Raw genomic sequence first — 20,384 nt, 5'->3', positions numbered from 1 at the left:
AATAGATCTGATCACCTCTCCTGAGGAAGATTATAGGGTAATGTGCACCCCAACATTGTAACAGTTTATTTGCCTCGCCTGCAAGATAGAACCGTTGCGTTCATCTCTGCTGGCTGGCAACACCAACACTAGCTGCCAACGCCGCTCTGGCGTCATAAATTAAAAGAAGAAGACTGGAACGCGAGAGAGATCAGTTTTTAGCTGGCAACGGGAACTTCAGTTTCAAGCGGGCAAGCGACTGGAGAAGACATCTTGTTAAGACTGGACGTGGGATCTCGGACGGAAATGGCCGTGTTAGTTGGTTTCACTTTTATTTGACTGGACACTGTCTTCTTAAAATTACTACTAAATTTTGTAGAGATTAATCATCTCCGCATAGCGCCCTATACTTTATTACAGGTTAGTTGATCTCGTGGTATTTTATATCACTTTCGTGTAATTCATAATGTTACAACTAAATTCCAAGTTGCTAGCGATCTTCGACCTAGCACACGGCCTTGAGTTTATTATAACTACATATTATTAAAATTTATTGAGTCTCATGTTTCTAAATTATTAATTAATAAATATTGTTAACTTTACTTTCTTTTATTATTTTTCATAGTAATCCTTCCTTAGAAAACCTAATCTATTACTATATTTCTGGGTAAAGATTTAAATTATTACAATGGCGCACCAACGCGACATTAATAATGGCCCCAACGTGGCATTTGCTACTAGTAAAATTCTTATTTATTACAACATATAATATGTACATGCCATGCCCAAATTATGGGCGCATAATATAGCGTTATGTATCTAAGGCTTAAGTGACTTACATGCATGTTATATTTGGATAATCTATATAGCGCCGTTTTCGTGAGAAAATCACCACAAGGGCGCGATTTTATGGATACATATTATGTATTAAGGTATAAGATCACAGAAATTGTAATTTCATAAAACAACAGCATTATCATAAAAAGATAATACTTATCTTTATAGAATTTCCTTGAATTTTTGTAAAGGAATGTATCATTCATTTTTTGTTGCTAAGTATTGTACAGGTAAAAGAAAAAGTTACTTGGTTTGGCCTTTTTTAAAACAACAATTTCAAGTAGTTGTGATAATGTGGAAATTTTACTTTTTATCCAGTTAAACGACGGCTACTCATATTTGATTCTCATTGCCCTAGGCCTTGAGCCATGACTGCCTATATTTAGGTAGATGGTTTTTGCCAGTTTATTTACATTTATTTTTCATGATTCAATGGCTTTAAACTACAGTAAGCAGTTTATATGTTTCCATATTAATATTCGGAGGTATGATTTTTTAATGAGCGTGCGAATTTAAAACCGAACGCCCATAAACCTCCATCGCTCAAGGCATTTTTTGTAAATACACCATCGCTCAAGAGGTTATAAGATATTATGCAATTTGCTTTTTTCAAGACACAGTCAAGTTTGAATAAAAAGACACATTTTAATATGTAAAAGAATAAAATGTCTGTAATTTCTTCCCGATTTCCTGTTCAATACAGATTTACCACATTCACTAACGTCGATTGAAGTTGTTTTAGAGGAAACGTGAAATGACACCACGCACATATGTATGTATTTTAGTCAAGGACGCGATACGACACAGCAGACAGGGAAGTCAAGTTTTGTATTGTAGTGTATAGTATGTATCCTACCTATTTGTGTCATAATACGAACACTTGTAAACTTGATATGTCACATCCAAAGATTTAACATTTTTTATTACTAGTTTCACTTCACAAAACACAAAATTGTGTTCCTCTTATACAAAACTAGCTGACCTATACCCGGTGTTGCTGGGGATTATCCTTAGGGGATAGACATTACCATCGCAGACTATTCTGTAGTCCTCTTTAGGATATACAATTCCGTAGTACATAAGGTTAACATAGTAGCATTAGCAATGTAAGCGCCCGAAAATATATTTTTTACATCTTGATTATAAAACATCGACTTTTCTCTACTTTCTATAAATATAATATCCATGTTTTATGTATATACACCTTCCGGAAGAAATTCTCTAAATAATAGGGAAAACCCCGTTAACCTTTCCCTTACTGTGCTAAAAAAATACACGCGTTCCGGTGCTGTGTAGTCAATACACATCTCAAAATAAGCAATTTAATATCGGAAAAGTATGAATATTCATAGCTAATCGATTATATTTATTATATTTTATATCAAAAGTGATAATAATTGTAATTTAATTGCTGAAAACATGAAAAAATCATCGGCAGATGCTAAAGAAACGTGCGAGGGGTCCACATCTAACGACGGTTCGCGGCCAACTGGCTAGCGGCGCGGCTGGCGGCTGGCACAAACACAGCTGTTTGGTCGTAGGTATCGATGATCTAAATCAAAAACTACAACTGCAGAAGTGTGGATGTCTCATGTTCTGCATAGCGAATTAAAGCGGGACATCAATAGCGTGTCATTTCCTCGCACACTCTTTGCGTATTAGCATCACACGGTTGATTGTATTGGTGTATTTGTTCCCGATTTTTAACAAAAAACTCTGATTTTTAATTGAATTTGAAAACTATGTAATATATTATTTTTTTAATTCAGTGTATAAATGTATAACGGAGGAATACCTAAAATCTGAACCCAGAATTTATTATATTTATAGAGTTATTAAAGTTATTAGAAGCAATATGTAGTAAATACACACCACAGATATATCAATATGTTATCATGTACCCTGATACAGTGTTCCTTAATTATGCATATTATTACATGTACCTTGATAAAATTTATCAGGTGTTTTCATTAAAAAAAAAACTAATATTCGGGTGTACAAATATGTCTGAAAAAGTTTTTATTTTGATTACTTTGATAAATATATATGTATATAGACTATATATTACTAGCTTAACTATTAATGTAAAGTATGGAAATATAATTCATAACAGCAGCGTGTACAAATGTTAACTTAACCAGGCAATTTGGCTGTCCTAAAACGGGAAAATTTCCTAGTTGGACAGCCAAAGCTTCCTTAATATGTATGTAATTATTTGTATCTAATAAATAAATAAATAAAGATAAGGAAAGGTTAAAAATCTGTTGTTTAGCCTAGAAGAACTAAGACAGAAGCAGATAGTGACTTTGTTTAATACTATTTAGAGATACAGCATGTAACGTACACGAAGCCCAGTTTTCTATATCCGTAAATTAATTACGATAAATCGAACCTATCCAATACCATATTTGAATCGTGGAGTTGCTAAACCAACTTTAGAAATTTCTGCTGGTTTTGATACAATCACAAAAAATTATTTGAAATTCGAAGTAAATATAATATTAATATTTTTGGCTAAAAATCAAAAGAATAATGTGTGATTAATTGTCAGTCACAAGGAGATAGTGAATCTCTGGTAGAAATATACATTCTTTTGCTCAAGGAGTGACTTCATCACTAGGTATTAAATATACATTCTTTTGCTTACTCAGTGACTCCATCACTCAGTATTAAGCTCAATTAATCCCTCTACCGATAAAGCGCTGTAAATAGGATTACCTTCTGATTGAAAGGAAAATAATGTGCATAGTCGAAATGATTATACAAATAATATTTGTGCATACTTCATATATCTACAAAAGAAATTGTTTTCACTATACTATGTTATGCCAAACTTGTGTGAAATTTGAATTAATGTTCAAATTAAAAATAAAAAACATTGTTTTTTTGCTATGAATGTATTAATATAGTAGAATTATTGCTTTGTTTGAAAAACATTTTAAAGATTTTTTTTAGATTTCCATAAATAATCTTGATATTTGGGACGCGGGTACGGGTACCGCAGCCCCGGGAACCATTTATTGGGTGACCAACACCCCTGCCATAGGTCACCCCAAGTGGTTCGATATGTTTGGTGACTTAGCAGGGGTGCCCGGGTTCATGGAGTGAGGTTTGTTTATGTCTTGGTTGCAAATGCGTTTGCCCACCTACCGTGTGGAAACCTACCGGTTAAGATTTTTGTGTAGTATTCAGTAACATAAATCTATTTGACTGGTGCCAGTGCACTTCCGCAGGGTTGTTCCGGACTACAACCTGTATATAACCGACCCCCGATAGGAGAGGGTAAAAAAAAAGTGATAATTCAATCAAATCTTACCATAGATGCGATTTATACTGGCACATTCGTGGTTGCCTCTGAGCAGGAAGAAGTTTTCGGGGTATTTGATCTTGTAGGCGAGCAGCAAGCAGATTGTCTCCAAGGACTGCTTACCGCGGTCCACGTAGTCCCCCAGGAACAGGTAATTTGACTCCGGAGGAAAGCCCCCATATTCAAACAACCTCAACAGATCTGTGTACTGGCCGTGAATATCGCCTGTAACACAAATTACACAAAATATTTAAAGCTCCGTCTTCAAATTACATAAACATGAGTCAAAGGGTTAGTGTCGTCTGTAACCTAAATTACACAAAATATTGTGAAGTACATACTCATTTGTAATCGAAATTACAAAATATATGTAGAGCATTGTCTTAAAATATGTACATAAACATGAGTCAAATTGGTAACTGAAATTACACAAAATATTTCAAACTAACATAAACTTTATTAAAAATTATCAAATGTAATGATTTTATGGCAGTCATTTTGGCATCAATAAGGAATTCCTGTTGATGAAAAAAAAAACTAAATAATGAAATTCCACCTTCTAACTTAAATAATAGTTTTTTTTTAACAAATTTCGATTTCATAGTTAAAATAAATGTCAAGGTTGCATTTTTCGAAGCCCGCTAAAATAATTGAAATCTGACGGGGTACGCGTAATACCATACGTAACTCGGTTTTGTCGGTTAACAGTAAGGTTAATCCCACTCGGGTCGGTATTAAATAACAAATCACTATTTAAATATTTAACAAGATTTCCAAAAACATGAATTCTTTTGTATACCGTAGTGGTAACCCGTGTGCGTATCGACGCAGAGCGACTTTGCACAAAAATGTCTGCATTCTAATGTACGCGGCCGACCAACCCATAAGATCTATCAGAACCAGCCGACCAATTATAGGACATTTATAACTCTTACGGTTATAATATAATGTAACTTTGCACAAAAATGTCTGCATTCTAATGTACGCGGCCGACCGACCCATAAGATCTATCAGAACCAGCAGACCAATTATAGGACATTTATAACTCTTACGGTTATAATATAACTTTGCACAAAAATGTCTGCATTCTAATGCACGCAGCCGACCGACCTATAAGATCTATCTGAACCAGCCGGCCAATTATAGGACATTTATAACTCTTACGGTTATAATATAATGTAACTTTGCACAAAAATGTCTGCATTCTAATGCACGCGGCCGACCGACCCATAAGATCTATCAGAACCAGCCGACCAATTATAGGACATTTATAACTCTTACGGTTATAATCGTTTTTTAATGACGATTTATCAATTCCACATACATATAATTATATATAATAAAACTTGTGTATTCAGAAGCAGCAATTGTTGATCTATGTGAATAATATATACTAGTAGAGTATTAGTTGTATTATCAAATAACAACAATAAAATAAGTGTAATACAATGAGATAAATTACTTTAGTCGTAAGTTAACAGTGCAATTAAAATAATAAATCAGAAGTGCTTAACTGTTTATAATGTCTTATCAAAAACTACTTTCTGGTGAAATTTGCAGATTTTTCTGTCTGGAATTTACAGGTTAAGGCGATGCATTAAGTAGTAATTTAAAATCATGTGTTTTTGGTTTGAAAATTTGGTCGCCTAGAAATGTTTCAGATGCTTTAATTAAATACTGCGAGTAGAATACATCTTGACCTTTAAAATAATCGAGTATTTTTTAGATAAGTCTTTTTATAAGCCCAGAAAAAAATAATGTATAAGGCCTATGAAAACTGCTTGAAAGTTCAAAATCTCCTACTTATGAACCCATTTTCGGTTATGGTTTTATTGTATAATGTGGCAAATTAAGTTATTTATAAAATGATCGAAAAACATTTAAATATTTGTGCCTGAACATCCACAAAATAAAATAAAAGGCACTTTTTGGCCATGTTTTTTTCTTGCATAAATCAAAACAGGTGGATGGTGTGAAGCGGGAATTTAACCCTTTTTGCCATCTACGTAAGGTGTGTTATTGATAGCGGCTCGATTCAAAATATTACACGACTTAGTGCATCGCCTTAATACAAATGTTTCCTACTTGCTATGTCATTTCGATCAAGAGCTACAGAGCTTTGAAATATAAATTAAAATGTTAAGACATGATACTGTTGGCTCCATATATTTTTTTTAATTAAAAAAAAATTGTGGTGAAACTATGAAGCCAAGTACATATTGACTATTAGTACTTGTATAAAGCCCAATGGAGAAACCAATTCATCAGGCATAAAATGGCTTTGTGGTATTTAATGAATTGTTATGCACATCCCACTCGCCATAGAAATCGTTTCATTCACATGCAAATAACTTTGTAATAATAATAATCACAATATGAGATTCATAATACAACATGCGCAGAGTATTAGAAAATGAAGGTCATAAAAATCTGTTTAAAAATATTAATTAAATATCAACATTGCTAACACATTCAGTATCAGACACCAACGTCTTAAATAAATATTATTTTGAACTACCGAATTTCAAATTACAATATTTACACTAAATTCAAATAAACCTTTATTAGTACGTTCTTGTGTACTCAATTTATACAGCACAAATGTACAGAGCACATATTGCGCGGCACTTATTCAAATGTTTTCAAAACTTCCTTATGGAAATAAACCGTAGGATGTATCTGTTACTTTGAGAATCCATATCACATGTAATGTTATTTTTTTGGTAAACTAATGTTTTTTATGCATAGCACAAAGGGTAACAATTATTTTTATAAATAATAATTATCAGCCTGAAACACTCATCTACATTGAAAAATCTCCTGATAAAAGATACATGACGCCAACGGGACTTGAACCCGTGTCCTTATTTTATTTATAACTCTTAAATTATAGGACATTTATAACTCTTACGGTTATAATATAATGTAACTTTGCACAAAAATGTCTGCATTCTAATGTACGCGGCCGACCGACCCATAAGATCTATCAGAACCAGCAGACCAATTATAGGACATTTATAACTCTTACGGTTATAATATAACTTTGCACAAAAATGTCTGCATTCTAATGCACGCAGCCGACCGACCTATAAGATCTATCTGAACCAGCCGGCCAATTATAGGACATTTATAACTCTTACGGTTATAATATAATGTAACTTTGCACAAAAATGTCTGCATTCTAATGCACGCGGCCGACCGACCCATAAGATCTATCAGAACCAGCCGACCAATTATAGGACATTTATAACTCTTACGGTTATAATCGTTTTTTAATGACGATTTATCAATTCCACATACATATAATTATATATAATAAAACTTGTGTATTCAGAAGCAGCAATTGTTGATCTATGTGAATAATATATACTAGTAGAGTATTAGTTGTATTATCAAATAACAACAATAAAATAAGTGTAATACAATGAGATAAATTACTTTAGTCGTAAGTTAACAGTGCAATTAAAATAATAAATCAGAAGTGCTTAACTGTTTATAATGTCTTATCAAAAACTACTTTCTGGTGAAATTTGCAGATTTTTCTGTCTGGAATTTACAGGTTAAGGCGATGCATTAAGTAGTAATTTAAAATCATGTGTTTTTGGTTTGAAAATTTGGTCGCCTAGAAATGTTTCAGATGCTTTAATTAAATACTGCGAGTAGAATACATCTTGACCTTTAAAATAATCGAGTATTTTTTAGATAAGTCTTTTTATAAGCCCAGAAAAAAATAATGTATAAGGCCTATGAAAACTGCTTGAAAGTTCAAAATCTCCTACTTATGAACCCATTTTCGGTTATGGTTTTATTGTATAATGTGGCAAATTAAGTTATTTATAAAATGATCGAAAAACATTTAAATATTTGTGCCTGAACATCCACAAAATAAAATAAAAGGCACTTTTTGGCCATGTTTTTTTCTTGCATAAATCAAAACAGGTGGATGGTGTGAAGCGGGAATTTAACCCTTTTTGCCATCTACGTAAGGTGTGTTATTGATAGCGGCTCGATTCAAAATATTACACGACTTAGTGCATCGCCTTAATACAAATGTTTCCTACTTGCTATGTCATTTCGATCAAGAGCTACAGAGCTTTGAAATATAAATTAAAATGTTAAGACATGATACTGTTGGCTCCATATATTTTTTTTAATTAAAAAAAAATTGTGGTGAAACTATGAAGCCAAGTACATATTGACTATTAGTACTTGTATAAAGCCCAATGGAGAAACCAATTCATCAGGCATAAAATGGCTTTGTGGTATTTAATGAATTGTTATGCACATCCCACTCGCCATAGAAATCGTTTCATTCACATGCAAATAACTTTGTAATAATAATAATCACAATATGAGATTCATAATACAACATGCGCAGAGTATTAGAAAATGAAGGTCATAAAAATCTGTTTAAAAATATTAATTAAATATCAACATTGCTAACACATTCAGTATCAGACACCAACGTCTTAAATAAATATTATTTTGAACTACCGAATTTCAAATTACAATATTTACACTAAATTCAAATAAACCTTTATTAGTACGTTCTTGTGTACTCAATTTATACAGCACAAATGTACAGAGCACATATTGCGCGGCACTTATTCAAATGTTTTCAAAACTTCCTTATGGAAATAAACCGTAGGATGTATCTGTTACTTTGAGAATCCATATCACATGTAATGTTATTTTTTTGGTAAACTAATGTTTTTTATGCATAGCACAAAGGGTAACAATTATTTTTATAAATAATAATTATCAGCCTGAAACACTCATCTACATTGAAAAATCTCCTGATAAAAGATACATGACGCCAACGGGACTTGAACCCGTGTCCTTTCGATTTCCGGTCGACAGCTCTGACCACTGAGCTATGGCGGCTTATCTCTTATCTCTTATCGAAAGGACACGGGTTCAAGTCCCGTTGGCGTCATGTATCTTTTATCAGGAGATTTTTCAATGTGGATGAGTGTTTCAGGCTAATAATTATTGCTTATAAAAATAATTGTTACCTGTAATGTTCTTTACATGAGGAGTTCCCGTGTTGAGACGGGCGTAAAAAAAGGAATAAAATTATACAAACATGATAAATTACAACCTCCATGGAAGAGTGCTAAGCTCTTTGGCTCAGCACCCAGAGGGAGTGGGTTATAAACCCAACCCACCCATTGTGGGGTGGACTATCTCTCAGTATCGCCCCGGTAAGAGAAAAAAAAGTAAATTATTTTAGCTGTTTGGTGACCATTTTTGGTGACCCAACTGGCCAGGTACTTTCCGTCCTTCCTCCTCCGCATCTACTTCCCCCCCTCTACCTTCAGCCTCACAACGTACCCCAATTGGGAATACCATAATCTCATAGGTTGGCAGCAGTTGGGAATCTTGTGCGTTATTCACATGACCAGATCGTAATAGCCAGGTACTTCCAAACTTTCCTTTTCCACATTTCAGCGGTAGATATTCTCAGTGTGGCCCTGGTTGAAGACCTCCATTCAGAATCGAGACATTGCCTGAAATAGCTTTAGCAGTGTTTGGTGACCAGATCTGAATAGCCAGGCACTTCTCAACCTACCTCTTCCACATCTTCACATTCCCACCAGCCTCACAACCTACTCTAATTCATTGGGGATGCAATAGTCCCACTGGATCCGGAGAGTTAGGGGCAGTTGGGACACTTGTGGGGTATTCACATGAAAATAAAAGATGTCATAATGTCACTGGCACTGTGCAGTTGAGAAATGATAAATTTAAAAAAAGATAATAATTATAAAAATCTGGTAGAAAAATAAATCTGTTTGGAGATTAAATTAATCACAACTCTACTATTGAGATAACACAATTAATTCTTCTGCAAATATTAAAGTCCTCCATAAACAATGGTGATAAAACAAAATGACCACAAAGGAATCAAACATAACAAAACAATGCTTTCATAAGAATATATTTTATGAGATAAGAGATTAAAATCTGTAGTGCAAAATAATATTTTTATTATTAGGTACATATTTAAGTGTTCTTTATGCAATCTTTTCAAAGTACAGATTTTTTCGTGACTCATGACGGTCAAATAATAAATAAATTATAATCTGGTCTATATTATTACAATGCAGAATTTTATACTGCATAGATTAGCGATAGAATCATCGCTATTTAAAGAATTATCAGGCAAATTGAACCAAATAGATTAATCATATCGTATTTAACTCCAAGCCAAGTGGGGAAGTAGGTAGTACCCAATCTTCCTTACATTAGCTTAAATACTTGACATTTCATTTTAGTATTTTATGTATTTCTGCGCAAATACATAAGTTACCATTAATAATTGACTGAATAATTAGGATTTCTATAGTTTAAAAGCCCATAAGACAGAAAATGCATGGGGTCATCGGAAGACCCACTTGGTTACAGACGTATTGTTTGGCATCTTGGCCTGTCAAGAGTTAAGTGCCCTGTATTATTATTATAATTGAAGTTATAAATTAGATTAGAAACTAGATCTGAATCTAGTAACTAGATTCTAATCTTTCTCTTCCCCCCTCCATTACATTCCCCAGTATGGGAATGCAGTTAGGACTCATTCTGATCACATAAGAAAATTTAAAAAGAGTTGAATTACAGGCATTAACTATATTAGGCCAAAACGCATCCATAGTGTGCTACCGCTATATGGTTTCTGATGTTGAAATAAATAAATTCTTTAGAAAGGCGTACACAATGTGTGCATACTAATCACGTAAACTTCCTACACTCTGCGTTCTAACACTGTTCCTAATCTTTCTAAATATGATTAGTATAGAATCAGAAGTAACGAGATTTGTCTAATACGTAATAATAATTGGATAAATTGTATAGTGTCATCTGATCATCTCTGACCTTGTACTTTTAAATAAAATTATTAATAATTCCATTGACAACCCTGAAATTCTCGCCAAAATAAAATTTTACATACCGACTAGAAATACGAGGCAAAGTGCTACATTTTTCTGTGACAATTTTAAAACCAACTATGAAGCTCATACACCTATAAATAGGCTACATCATTTTGGCAATAAATTTGGGAATATTGTAGACATGCTTAAAGATTCCGTATTAGTTATAAAACGAAATCTTTTTAATCATTTTACTGAGATGTATGAATTCACAACTCCGTAGTGAATACACTTTTGTTTTTATATGTATATGTTCCTTAATACATATTTAGCTTTCCGTAATCCACACTATTAATTTGAATTTACCTTAATTTAATCAAAAATCATAATTTATTGTAAACTATGTAACACAACTGTATTACTTGTTAACGACTTTTGTAAAAGCCCATTAGGGCGTTAATAAATAAATAAATAGTGTCGTTTTTGTGAAAAATCACCGCAGGGGCGCTGTACAAATTTTACTTACTTCCTAGGTTTTATCTTATTATGTACAAACACATACAATAAGTTAATCTGCTCTTGTTATTTAGTTATTTTTTTTAATCCATATTTCTATTCTTTCAGTAAGTAATGGTATATTCTTTTCATGCTCTTATTTGCAATTAATTTTTTTTCATTTATATCACAATGGAACAATATCTACTTTGTTTTAATGATTATTCACTTTTACTTTTAACTCAATATACATAATATACTCTATGTAATCATATATGTACACATGATTACATACTCATTATGACTCTTTTTCCTAACAAATATTTATTTATTTATTATTATAATACTTTTATATGTCTATGTATCTTTATATTAGCTATATATCTTTATATACATATGTACATTGAATACTCCTGTAAAACAATAGATAATAATCAATCCTTCCTAAACCAAAATGGGATATTGGAAACTAATCACTTAGTACAATTAGTCGGCAATGGTACTGGTGTAGTATATTTTAGGGATAACCTACAGTTCTTACAAAATGCTCTTTTTTTAATCTTTTTAATGTGAAACTGCACAAGAGTCCCAACTCCCACCTGTCTGGAGACAGTGAGACTGTGGCTTCCCCATTCGGGTATGTTGTGAGGCTGAAGGTAGTGGGAATCGAAGGAGATGGGCAAGAGGAAGGTGGGGAAGTACCTGGCTAATCAGATCTGGCCACCAAACATGGCCAAAGGCATTTCAAGCAACTTTTCAATTCTGAATGGTGGTCTTACACAGGGGCGATAATGAGAGTATCTTCCACTCTGGAACGTGGCGCTAATTATTTAAAATGAGTAAATTGTGAAATAACACAAATTAATCAAATTAAATTTACTTGCGAACGCCGGGATTTGAACCCGCGACCTTTGGCTTGCTAGTGGAGAGCCTTACCCCTCGAACACGTATGCCGATTTTTGGGGAAAATTACAGAATACTTTCCAACACCGCGACGAGTTATTTAGATTAGAATATATTTGCTATCAGTATGCACCTCTGTGATTTTAGCACTGTATAGTTTTAAAATACGTAAATTACAGATGTTTAGTTGAGCATTTAATTGAACGTAGCATTATTGAAATATAAAAACAGATCTGCATGTTTTTAAGAGGACTGTGTGATTTGATTATCTCCACTTAGCAAATTGCAGCTTAAAATAAACAGCAGCACCGAGACCTTATCTGATTTGAACACAAAACACACACAATGGCGAGCTGAGGTCACTAAATATAAGATCTTGTATCTAATGAATAGAAGTCATACAATGATCACATTATCAACAGTGTTCGATTCCAAATGCCGCCATTTTTGTGAAATGTTTACCAAGTAAATTTATTAAATTGCTACAAACCACATACACAGATTCAACTTTATTAGAATGCTTGGGGTCCTGCCAAGACCCGTACTTCCCTCGTCTTTAAAACAAATTGAGAATCTGTTAAACAGTTCTGATAACATCTATGTTCCTAAGCAAAATAAAGATAAATAAATACATAGGTAAATTAAATTAAAATTTCAGAAAATAAAGATGCAATTAAAAGTCAAGATTTCAACATTTTAATTCTGTTTTCACTTCTAAATCATTAAGATTGTCACTATGATCATATTTGTCTTTCAGAAAAAGAATTTAACATAAAAAAATGTGGGTGCTATTTAAAAAAATAATAGAATCTCTAACAGGATTATTCGACAAATGTATTCAAACACAGAAACTCCAGTTCAATCATAGTGTACAAAGGTGCGTCTTTTGCATTATAACATCGAAGGGGCTGACATATTTGCACCAAGAGGAATCTAATTTTATTATGTTTTTGCATAACATATTGCATGACAGAAAATCATTTGAAACGTAATGATATAATCCTAATGGGTTAGAATAAACTCATTCCGAGAAGGACAATATAATTAAAATATTATAAATTCATATTTACAAGTATAACAACATAAATATATTTATTAATTTTTCGGAATAACTTTATTGAGTAAAACCTCAAATTGTAATATTTAAATATTGAAGACAATATTAGTGATTTCTAAACGAAAATCTGAAACAGAAAAATCAGAAAAGGAAACGGTCACATTTGGGACACGAACCCAGGACCCTTGTCTTTCCGGGACAATGCTCTACCAACTGCGCTAATGGGACCCTATCCTACTCGGTCACTTTTAACTGTATCATACTTCGAATAAGAAGTACCAACATTGTCTTCATTTTTTCACCGCACATTTTTATTGGCAACTATCTTTATGTAAGATCGCAAGATTCAACCCGAACTAAATGCAATCCAGACAGCGTCTTTTAGATAAACCTATCTTATTTTTTATTTTTAATGTGCGACATCTGTTGACTTTTTCTGCAAGTCTAGAATGAATATTAATTTTTCGGAATAACTTTATTGAGTAAAACCTCAAATTGTAATATTTAAATATTGAAGACAATATTAGTGATTTCTAAACGAAAATCTGAAACAGAAAAATCAGAAAAGGAAACGGTCACCGTTTCCTTTTCTGATTTTTCTGTTTCAGATTTTCGTTTAGAAATCACTAATATTGTCTTCAATATATAAATATATTTTTTTAAAGAAAGACAAACATCCCCGGGTTACGAATAACCTGATTTAAAAATCTCTTACTACCACCACAGTAAGCGGAAAATGTTTCTTGTGTTGTGATGGAGGATTTAGCCAGCCGAGGAATTAAATACACTACGCCTGGGTGGGACCCAAACGCTATGTCAATTCAGGCACCGACCGTGTAAAATGTAACAGTTGTGTTTTTCTACTGATCACAATTTGTTCAAAAGCTAAAATGGACCCTGAAACGGCACGGGGACTGTCAAAAAAAAAAATTGGTGATGATTGGCCATTTGATGACAATATTTGAATTTCACCCCAATCTAAACACATCATCAATTTGTAATAAATAAGATGGTAATGTTGACTCACCACATATCTTGAGTGGTGCCTCCAGTTCCAGCAGGATGGGCTGCTGCAGGAAGATCTCCCTGGACTTGGAGCACAGCCCCCGGACCTCCGCCTCCGACATCTGGACTGTCTTTCCAGGTCGACATCCCCGCACTGCAACAACGGGTAGTCACAATACTGTACACAACCAAGAGGACACCAGACCGAGCCAACATGCTTCAATAAGACCCCACAAGACTCCAAAACTCCATAAGACTTCAAGACCCTGCAATACTCCAAGACCCCACCAAGACTAAGATCCCACAAGATTGCAAGACTTTCAGACCAAACAAGATCAAAAACCTCATATTTCCAAAGAGTTAAAATCTTGTCTCTCTTGATGAAATGTAGCCAAGAGTTCAGACCACAATGAATTTGTATTTTGCGAAACCTTTAGGGAAAGATAATAATATCGTTCAAGTTCAAGCAAAACGCGATATTTAAAAAAAGTTTGTACAAAAAATTAATTTAAATTTTCTACTTTTTGTATAGAAAAAGCTGTCTTTCAAAAAGTTTTCAGGAAGGAAAATATACAAAATATTTGAATTTTCAAAAAATATATATAGCATGTCTGTGCAGAACACAATCAGGGGAATCAGTAAGTACTTTAGCACTGAAGGAATTTTACAGAGTTTTAGAATTTAATCTTGGTTCGATGGCTGGAATGTTGATTCTAGAGATATTATCGCTATTTCTTAGTAAATTACACGATAATACTATGAATCGACAAAGAAACAAGGAAAAAACATTTACTTCAGCTGTTAAAATAAGTCAGTGGCGTAACAATTGCCCAGGCAACCTTAGCAGCTCGGGGACCTAATTATACTATCCATTACACTATTTGGGAAGGAAAGAAGGGTCCGTTAACGGGCTCGCCCCGGGCCATGTGAGGTTCTCGCTACCCCACTTAACTTGGTGCTCCATCGTGCCAAAAGATAAATGTACCTCTATTATGATCCATCGTTTAAAACATGTTCACTGTGACCACAGCCGTCATTGGAACAATGAAAAAGGCATTGTTATAAAAACTTTGTAAGCAAAATATTTTCGAATCATTAATAAATATTTAGTTAGTATAATAAGACATGCACGTCATTTTAATGAAAGGTCCAAAACATTTAAAATACAAAATATTTGAATATTGAAAACTTGATAAAAACAGCCATTTACATTGCATTATCTTTGAATGCAAAACTACATTTTAACATTATATAGTTGCTATCAATCTAATATAGTTGCTGGTAATCATAAAGTTCCTATATTCCTTGTTAAAAGATAGTTTCACTTCCATGGCTTAAAAATAAATGGAATAAGTTAGTATTAAAAACAAAAATGGGATAGAAAACATTGGTATATTTGATTTAAGAACTATTCTAAATATACTGTAAATGCTGGGTGTCTTCTGTCTGACAGATTAAGAACACTCGGGTTACACTTACCTACCCTCAGCATTCTAGATCTTTTGGAAGAATTCATATTTAAAAAACAAACTAAATAACAAAAAAAAACTCAAAACAAATCGTGTGCATTCTATTATACTACCGTTGTAAGCAAAAAGGCATATGGAAAATTTCCATAGTCACATTCTGATGTACTTTTTACTTTAAGGCGATACACTATGTCGTGTAATATTTTAAATTGAGCCGCTATCAATAACAACCCTTACGTAGATGGCGATAAGGTTTAAATTCCCACTTAACACCATCCGCCTGTTTTGATTTATCCAAGAAAAAAAACATGGCCAAAAAGTGCCTTTTATTTTATTTTGTGAATGTTCAGGCATAAATATTTTTTTTTTTTTCGATCATTTTATAAATAACTTAATTTTCCACATTATACAATAAAATCATAACCGAAAATGGCTTTGTAAATAGAAGATTTAGAACTTTAAAGCAGTTTTCATAGGCCTTTACATTATTTTTTTCTGGGCTTATAAAAAGACTTATCTAAAAAATACTCGATTATTTCAAAGGCCAAGATGTATTCTACTCGCAGTATTTAATTAAAGCATCTGAAACATTTCTAGGCGACCAAATTTTCAAACCAAAAACACATGATTTTGCATTACTACGTATGGCATCGCCTTAATAGGTTGATAAACATGAAAGGTCTCGTATGACAGAATGTGACCATTAAAAATTTCCAGCTGCCTTTTTGCTTTTGTAGAAAGTTTACTATTATGGGTATGTACTCATAGTAAATGATTTTGCAAAATTAATAATCTTTCTGAAAACGGATAGAAAATGTGTAAACGTGTCTCATCTCTAAATAGTATAAAACAAAGTCACTATCCGTGTCTGTCTGTTTGTGTGCTTAGTTCTTCTAAACTATGCAACGGATTTTGATAGGGTTTTCACTATCATTTAGAGAATTTCTTCCGGAAGGTTTATATAAATATAATAAATGATTATATTTATTGAAAGTGGAGAAAAGTCGAGCATCGCCAGGAACAAGTTAGCTAGTATCTTATAATAAATGATATTTAACAAATGTCGATTTTAATCTATCTATATAAATAAAAATGTTAATTTTCGTTAAATATGATTTAAGATTTTCACGGCCAAAAGTATTTTTGTTATTTGTTTTTGGGGTATTATGCCGTATTGCGCTAACTCCTTCTTTAGCAAAAAAAAAAAAAAAAAAAAAGTTAATTTTCGTTGTTCTCCACCAATTGCTTTGAAAGTTTGATACAATGTTGCATTCTAATACGCATATGTTTTTATCTATATTATATTGATGTCGACAGGAAAAACAGCGTCATCTATTTGACGTAAAAGCATAATGCACTATTGTTTCTCTATCTGCCCAGGCAGACTCAGTCACAGCAAGGCGTGGTCGGTACAGCTAGTTTTAAAATAAATTTCACACAGTTAATATTATATGCTGTCTAATACTACGTATACATACGCGAGCAGAACTGTCGAGCTGAACCTCAACTTATGGGAAAGGAAGGAAGCAACCGCAAATGGTGCAAAACGCCGCTTGCAGTTGCTTCGTTCTTTTCCCGTAATTTGAGGCTATAAGGGTTTCGTAAACTTCAAAACAAACATAATACATTCTGTCAAACAAACAGAACACTAAACAAAAAATTATTTATCTTATGTGCAAATTTAAATATATGTACATTGAATCCATACATATAAATAAGAATGTCTGGCGGGCGGCATGGCTTTGTTTTATATACAAATCCACAGTTTTATTCCGTGAATTCGCACACTTGACATTCAAAACAAGAGGAAGGTAACCGACTATATGACATATCGTAAAACCACCTCCATCCCCTTTTCCCACCTCTTAACGAGTCGAATGCCGGCTGTGCTACGGCAACCATTTTAATATCATCCATTCTGGAATTTTATGCAATGCGATTTAACCTATATGCTTTGAAAACTGTAAGAGGACAAAATAAGAATTACTTGCGCTAATAACACTGTAGATTCTATTTTTTATTTCATGAATGTAGCCTTTATGTCTAGAAAACATTTTATCGGTGCACATTAAAATTAATTTTCATTCAATGGCGTCCCAAAAATGAGAATATTTGAATCTTGAGTCTTATCTTGAGTATCAATCATCTTTATATCAATTCCAAATACGATTTGCGTGTCTCACAAATTTGGTTGAATAATTCAACCTGATAATAGGTAATTTCATAAGCAAACTTTAACAAACAAATAAAATAAACAGCAAAATCTGATTCTGTTGCATCGCTTCAAAAGTATAATATTTTGATTAAAACATCAAAAGCAATGCTTCTTCTATCTTTTGACTGCAAAATAATGCACTTTCTTCTTGAAAATTGAGTTACAACCATAGACATATGAATATTAGTAGACCTGCCCTAAGTGATTAAAAGCGTATTATTCCCCACTCCCCATACCGGTTCCATTGGAGCCGGCTGGGCTCGCGTATGGCCTCCCATGAATTTAGAAAACGTGACGTCATCATTCTTGTGCGAACTATGGTCGAGGCATCATCGGTTCATTTTACGAAATAACACGGCAAAATGATGGCTAGCGCTATGAAAACTGGTAAAAATAGAAGTGAAAAAGAGAATAAACCCAATTGTCGTATTACATTCCATAGGTAAGCATTATTTTAATTTGTTGTAAGCTGATTCACATCGTATAATATGGATCAGTTTTAGAAACATATACTATCACGCGATGGACGCGACACACAAAGCCGCGTGCACAAGAATCAGGGATTTGCTGTTTACTGGGGTAAGTAAATTATGAACATCCGTAAAAGTGTCTTGACTCAATAAGGAAACAAAATATTCCACTCTGAAAATAAAAGAATTTTTTTTTGCCGAATTTGGACTTAGCAAATTTGTTCATAACGTGGCGAGTAATTTGCGCTCCCATGTAAAAATGTCATTCAAAAGCAGATTTTACTTTTAAGAACTAAATGGTGATATCATAATGCGAGATGCCTATTTACTGTCAGATTGATTTATTGACGAATCACAGTCAGCTTTACCCCCTTCGTTCTTCAACAGTTGATTTTACCCCGCGCCATTATCTTCTCGTCTATTAATATTCATATGTACGTGGTTACAACCCAATTTTTGGAACCAATCATTTTGGTTTTGGGGTCATTTTTAACATCCACATTCCCTAGGCTTTGTTGGTCGATGGTATCAATGTCATTATTTCTTTTGATTATTGTTTTATGTGCAGGTATATTCAGGTTCACATATATAAGTTTATATGTACATATATATTTTTTTTTATCAGTAGTTGTCTCCCAAGTAAGAGATATTATTATCTATTCTGGGAAAATGTCTTACGATATATAAACATGAAAAACATAAGTTAATCTTTTTAAATAAAAATGCAAATGTTCGTTTGTTCAAAATCTTACATCTCCGAAAGCAATTTACGGATTGCTTTGAAATTTTGACACATCGTTGCATTCAAACACGCATGTGTTTTTATATACCTACTTTATATAGATGTCACCTGTGGTAGGTAAAAACATGCTTTGAGGTAAAAGTAAAACACGCTATTGTTTCTCTATCTGCGCAGACAGGCTGAGCCATGGCAACGCTGCAGCTAGTAAGATATATTATCTGGTAAACAGAAAACAATCTTTTTTATTCCGATATTTGAGCAAAACTCATCAAGGTAATTTTTGCAAAGTTTTGCACATTTTCGTCCGGCGATCAAGTGTATTCTAAGGATTTTGTGCTCTAGCTTTCAACGGGTTAAAGCAGAATTTTGATACTTTGATGAAATTTTGAAAATTTTGACTGTCTATATCTGATCTGGAAAAACTCCGCATGAAGAACGTTCAACGCCGGTTACTTCAGGTAGTACATAATTGATAAAGATAAAATGTGTTGATGTAGTTAATCAACTAACGGACGAATTAAAATATATTTACTAATGTGTTATCTGATGTAGGAAAAGGAGATTTTAACGATGCTTGGCATCTTCTCAAGATCAGCCAACTTCATCCAATTCAACCGGCATTTGCCAAGATTAATATAAAATACTCTGTTATTTTTGCCTGCTTAATTATCCATCAACTGGTATAGTCATCGGATGAGTGATCTAAATATAATCTGTCTTACTTAACGCTTACTACGGCGTTCAAAAAGAAGAAGTAGACATTTTGAAAGGGAGATGTAAATACGTATGTTAGAGGGAGTGCGCTAATACTAAAAAACAATAATATTTAAGTGAAAATATTTTACAAAATAGGACCCGTTTAAAATACAACAAAAATCTCTCGACAAATGCCTACGTTGCATTTAAAGATACACTGCAAATTTTTCATACATATAGCATGTTAAATAACTGAAAAAAATGTGTTTTTAATAATTTTCGGAGCATCCCTGGCGATTTTTTTCTATCGAAGGAATTTAAATTAATTACTGTTTTGGCT

The 20,384-nt window shown here is 33.2% G+C and overlaps 1 protein-coding gene across 1 annotated transcript in view; it reads right to left on the bottom strand.

Annotated features, from left to right (window-relative positions):
• The window catches only part of LOC149415372 (serine/threonine-protein phosphatase PP1-beta catalytic subunit), a 37,525-nt gene that overhangs the window by 11,285 nt on the left and 5,856 nt on the right, over positions 1–20,384 (bottom strand). The window contains exons 2-3 of the mRNA XM_089642572.1: positions 14,475–14,606; positions 4,133–4,348 (exon numbers count right to left, since the gene is read on the bottom strand). Of these exons, the coding sequence (XP_089498698.1) occupies positions 4,133–4,348; positions 14,475–14,606 (348 nt within the window). The remainder of the gene's footprint in view (positions 1–4,132; positions 4,349–14,474; positions 14,607–20,384) is intronic.

This window comes from Hesperophylax consimilis, chromosome 18 (genome assembly GCF_061612785.1).
Source record: "Hesperophylax consimilis isolate HC1 chromosome 18, BYU_Hcon_1.0, whole genome shotgun sequence".
NCBI classification, from domain to species: domain Eukaryota; kingdom Metazoa; phylum Arthropoda; class Insecta; order Trichoptera; family Limnephilidae; genus Hesperophylax; species Hesperophylax consimilis.
The sequence above is the reverse complement of the archived record's forward strand: the minus strand, read 5'-3'. Positions and strand labels throughout refer to the sequence as shown.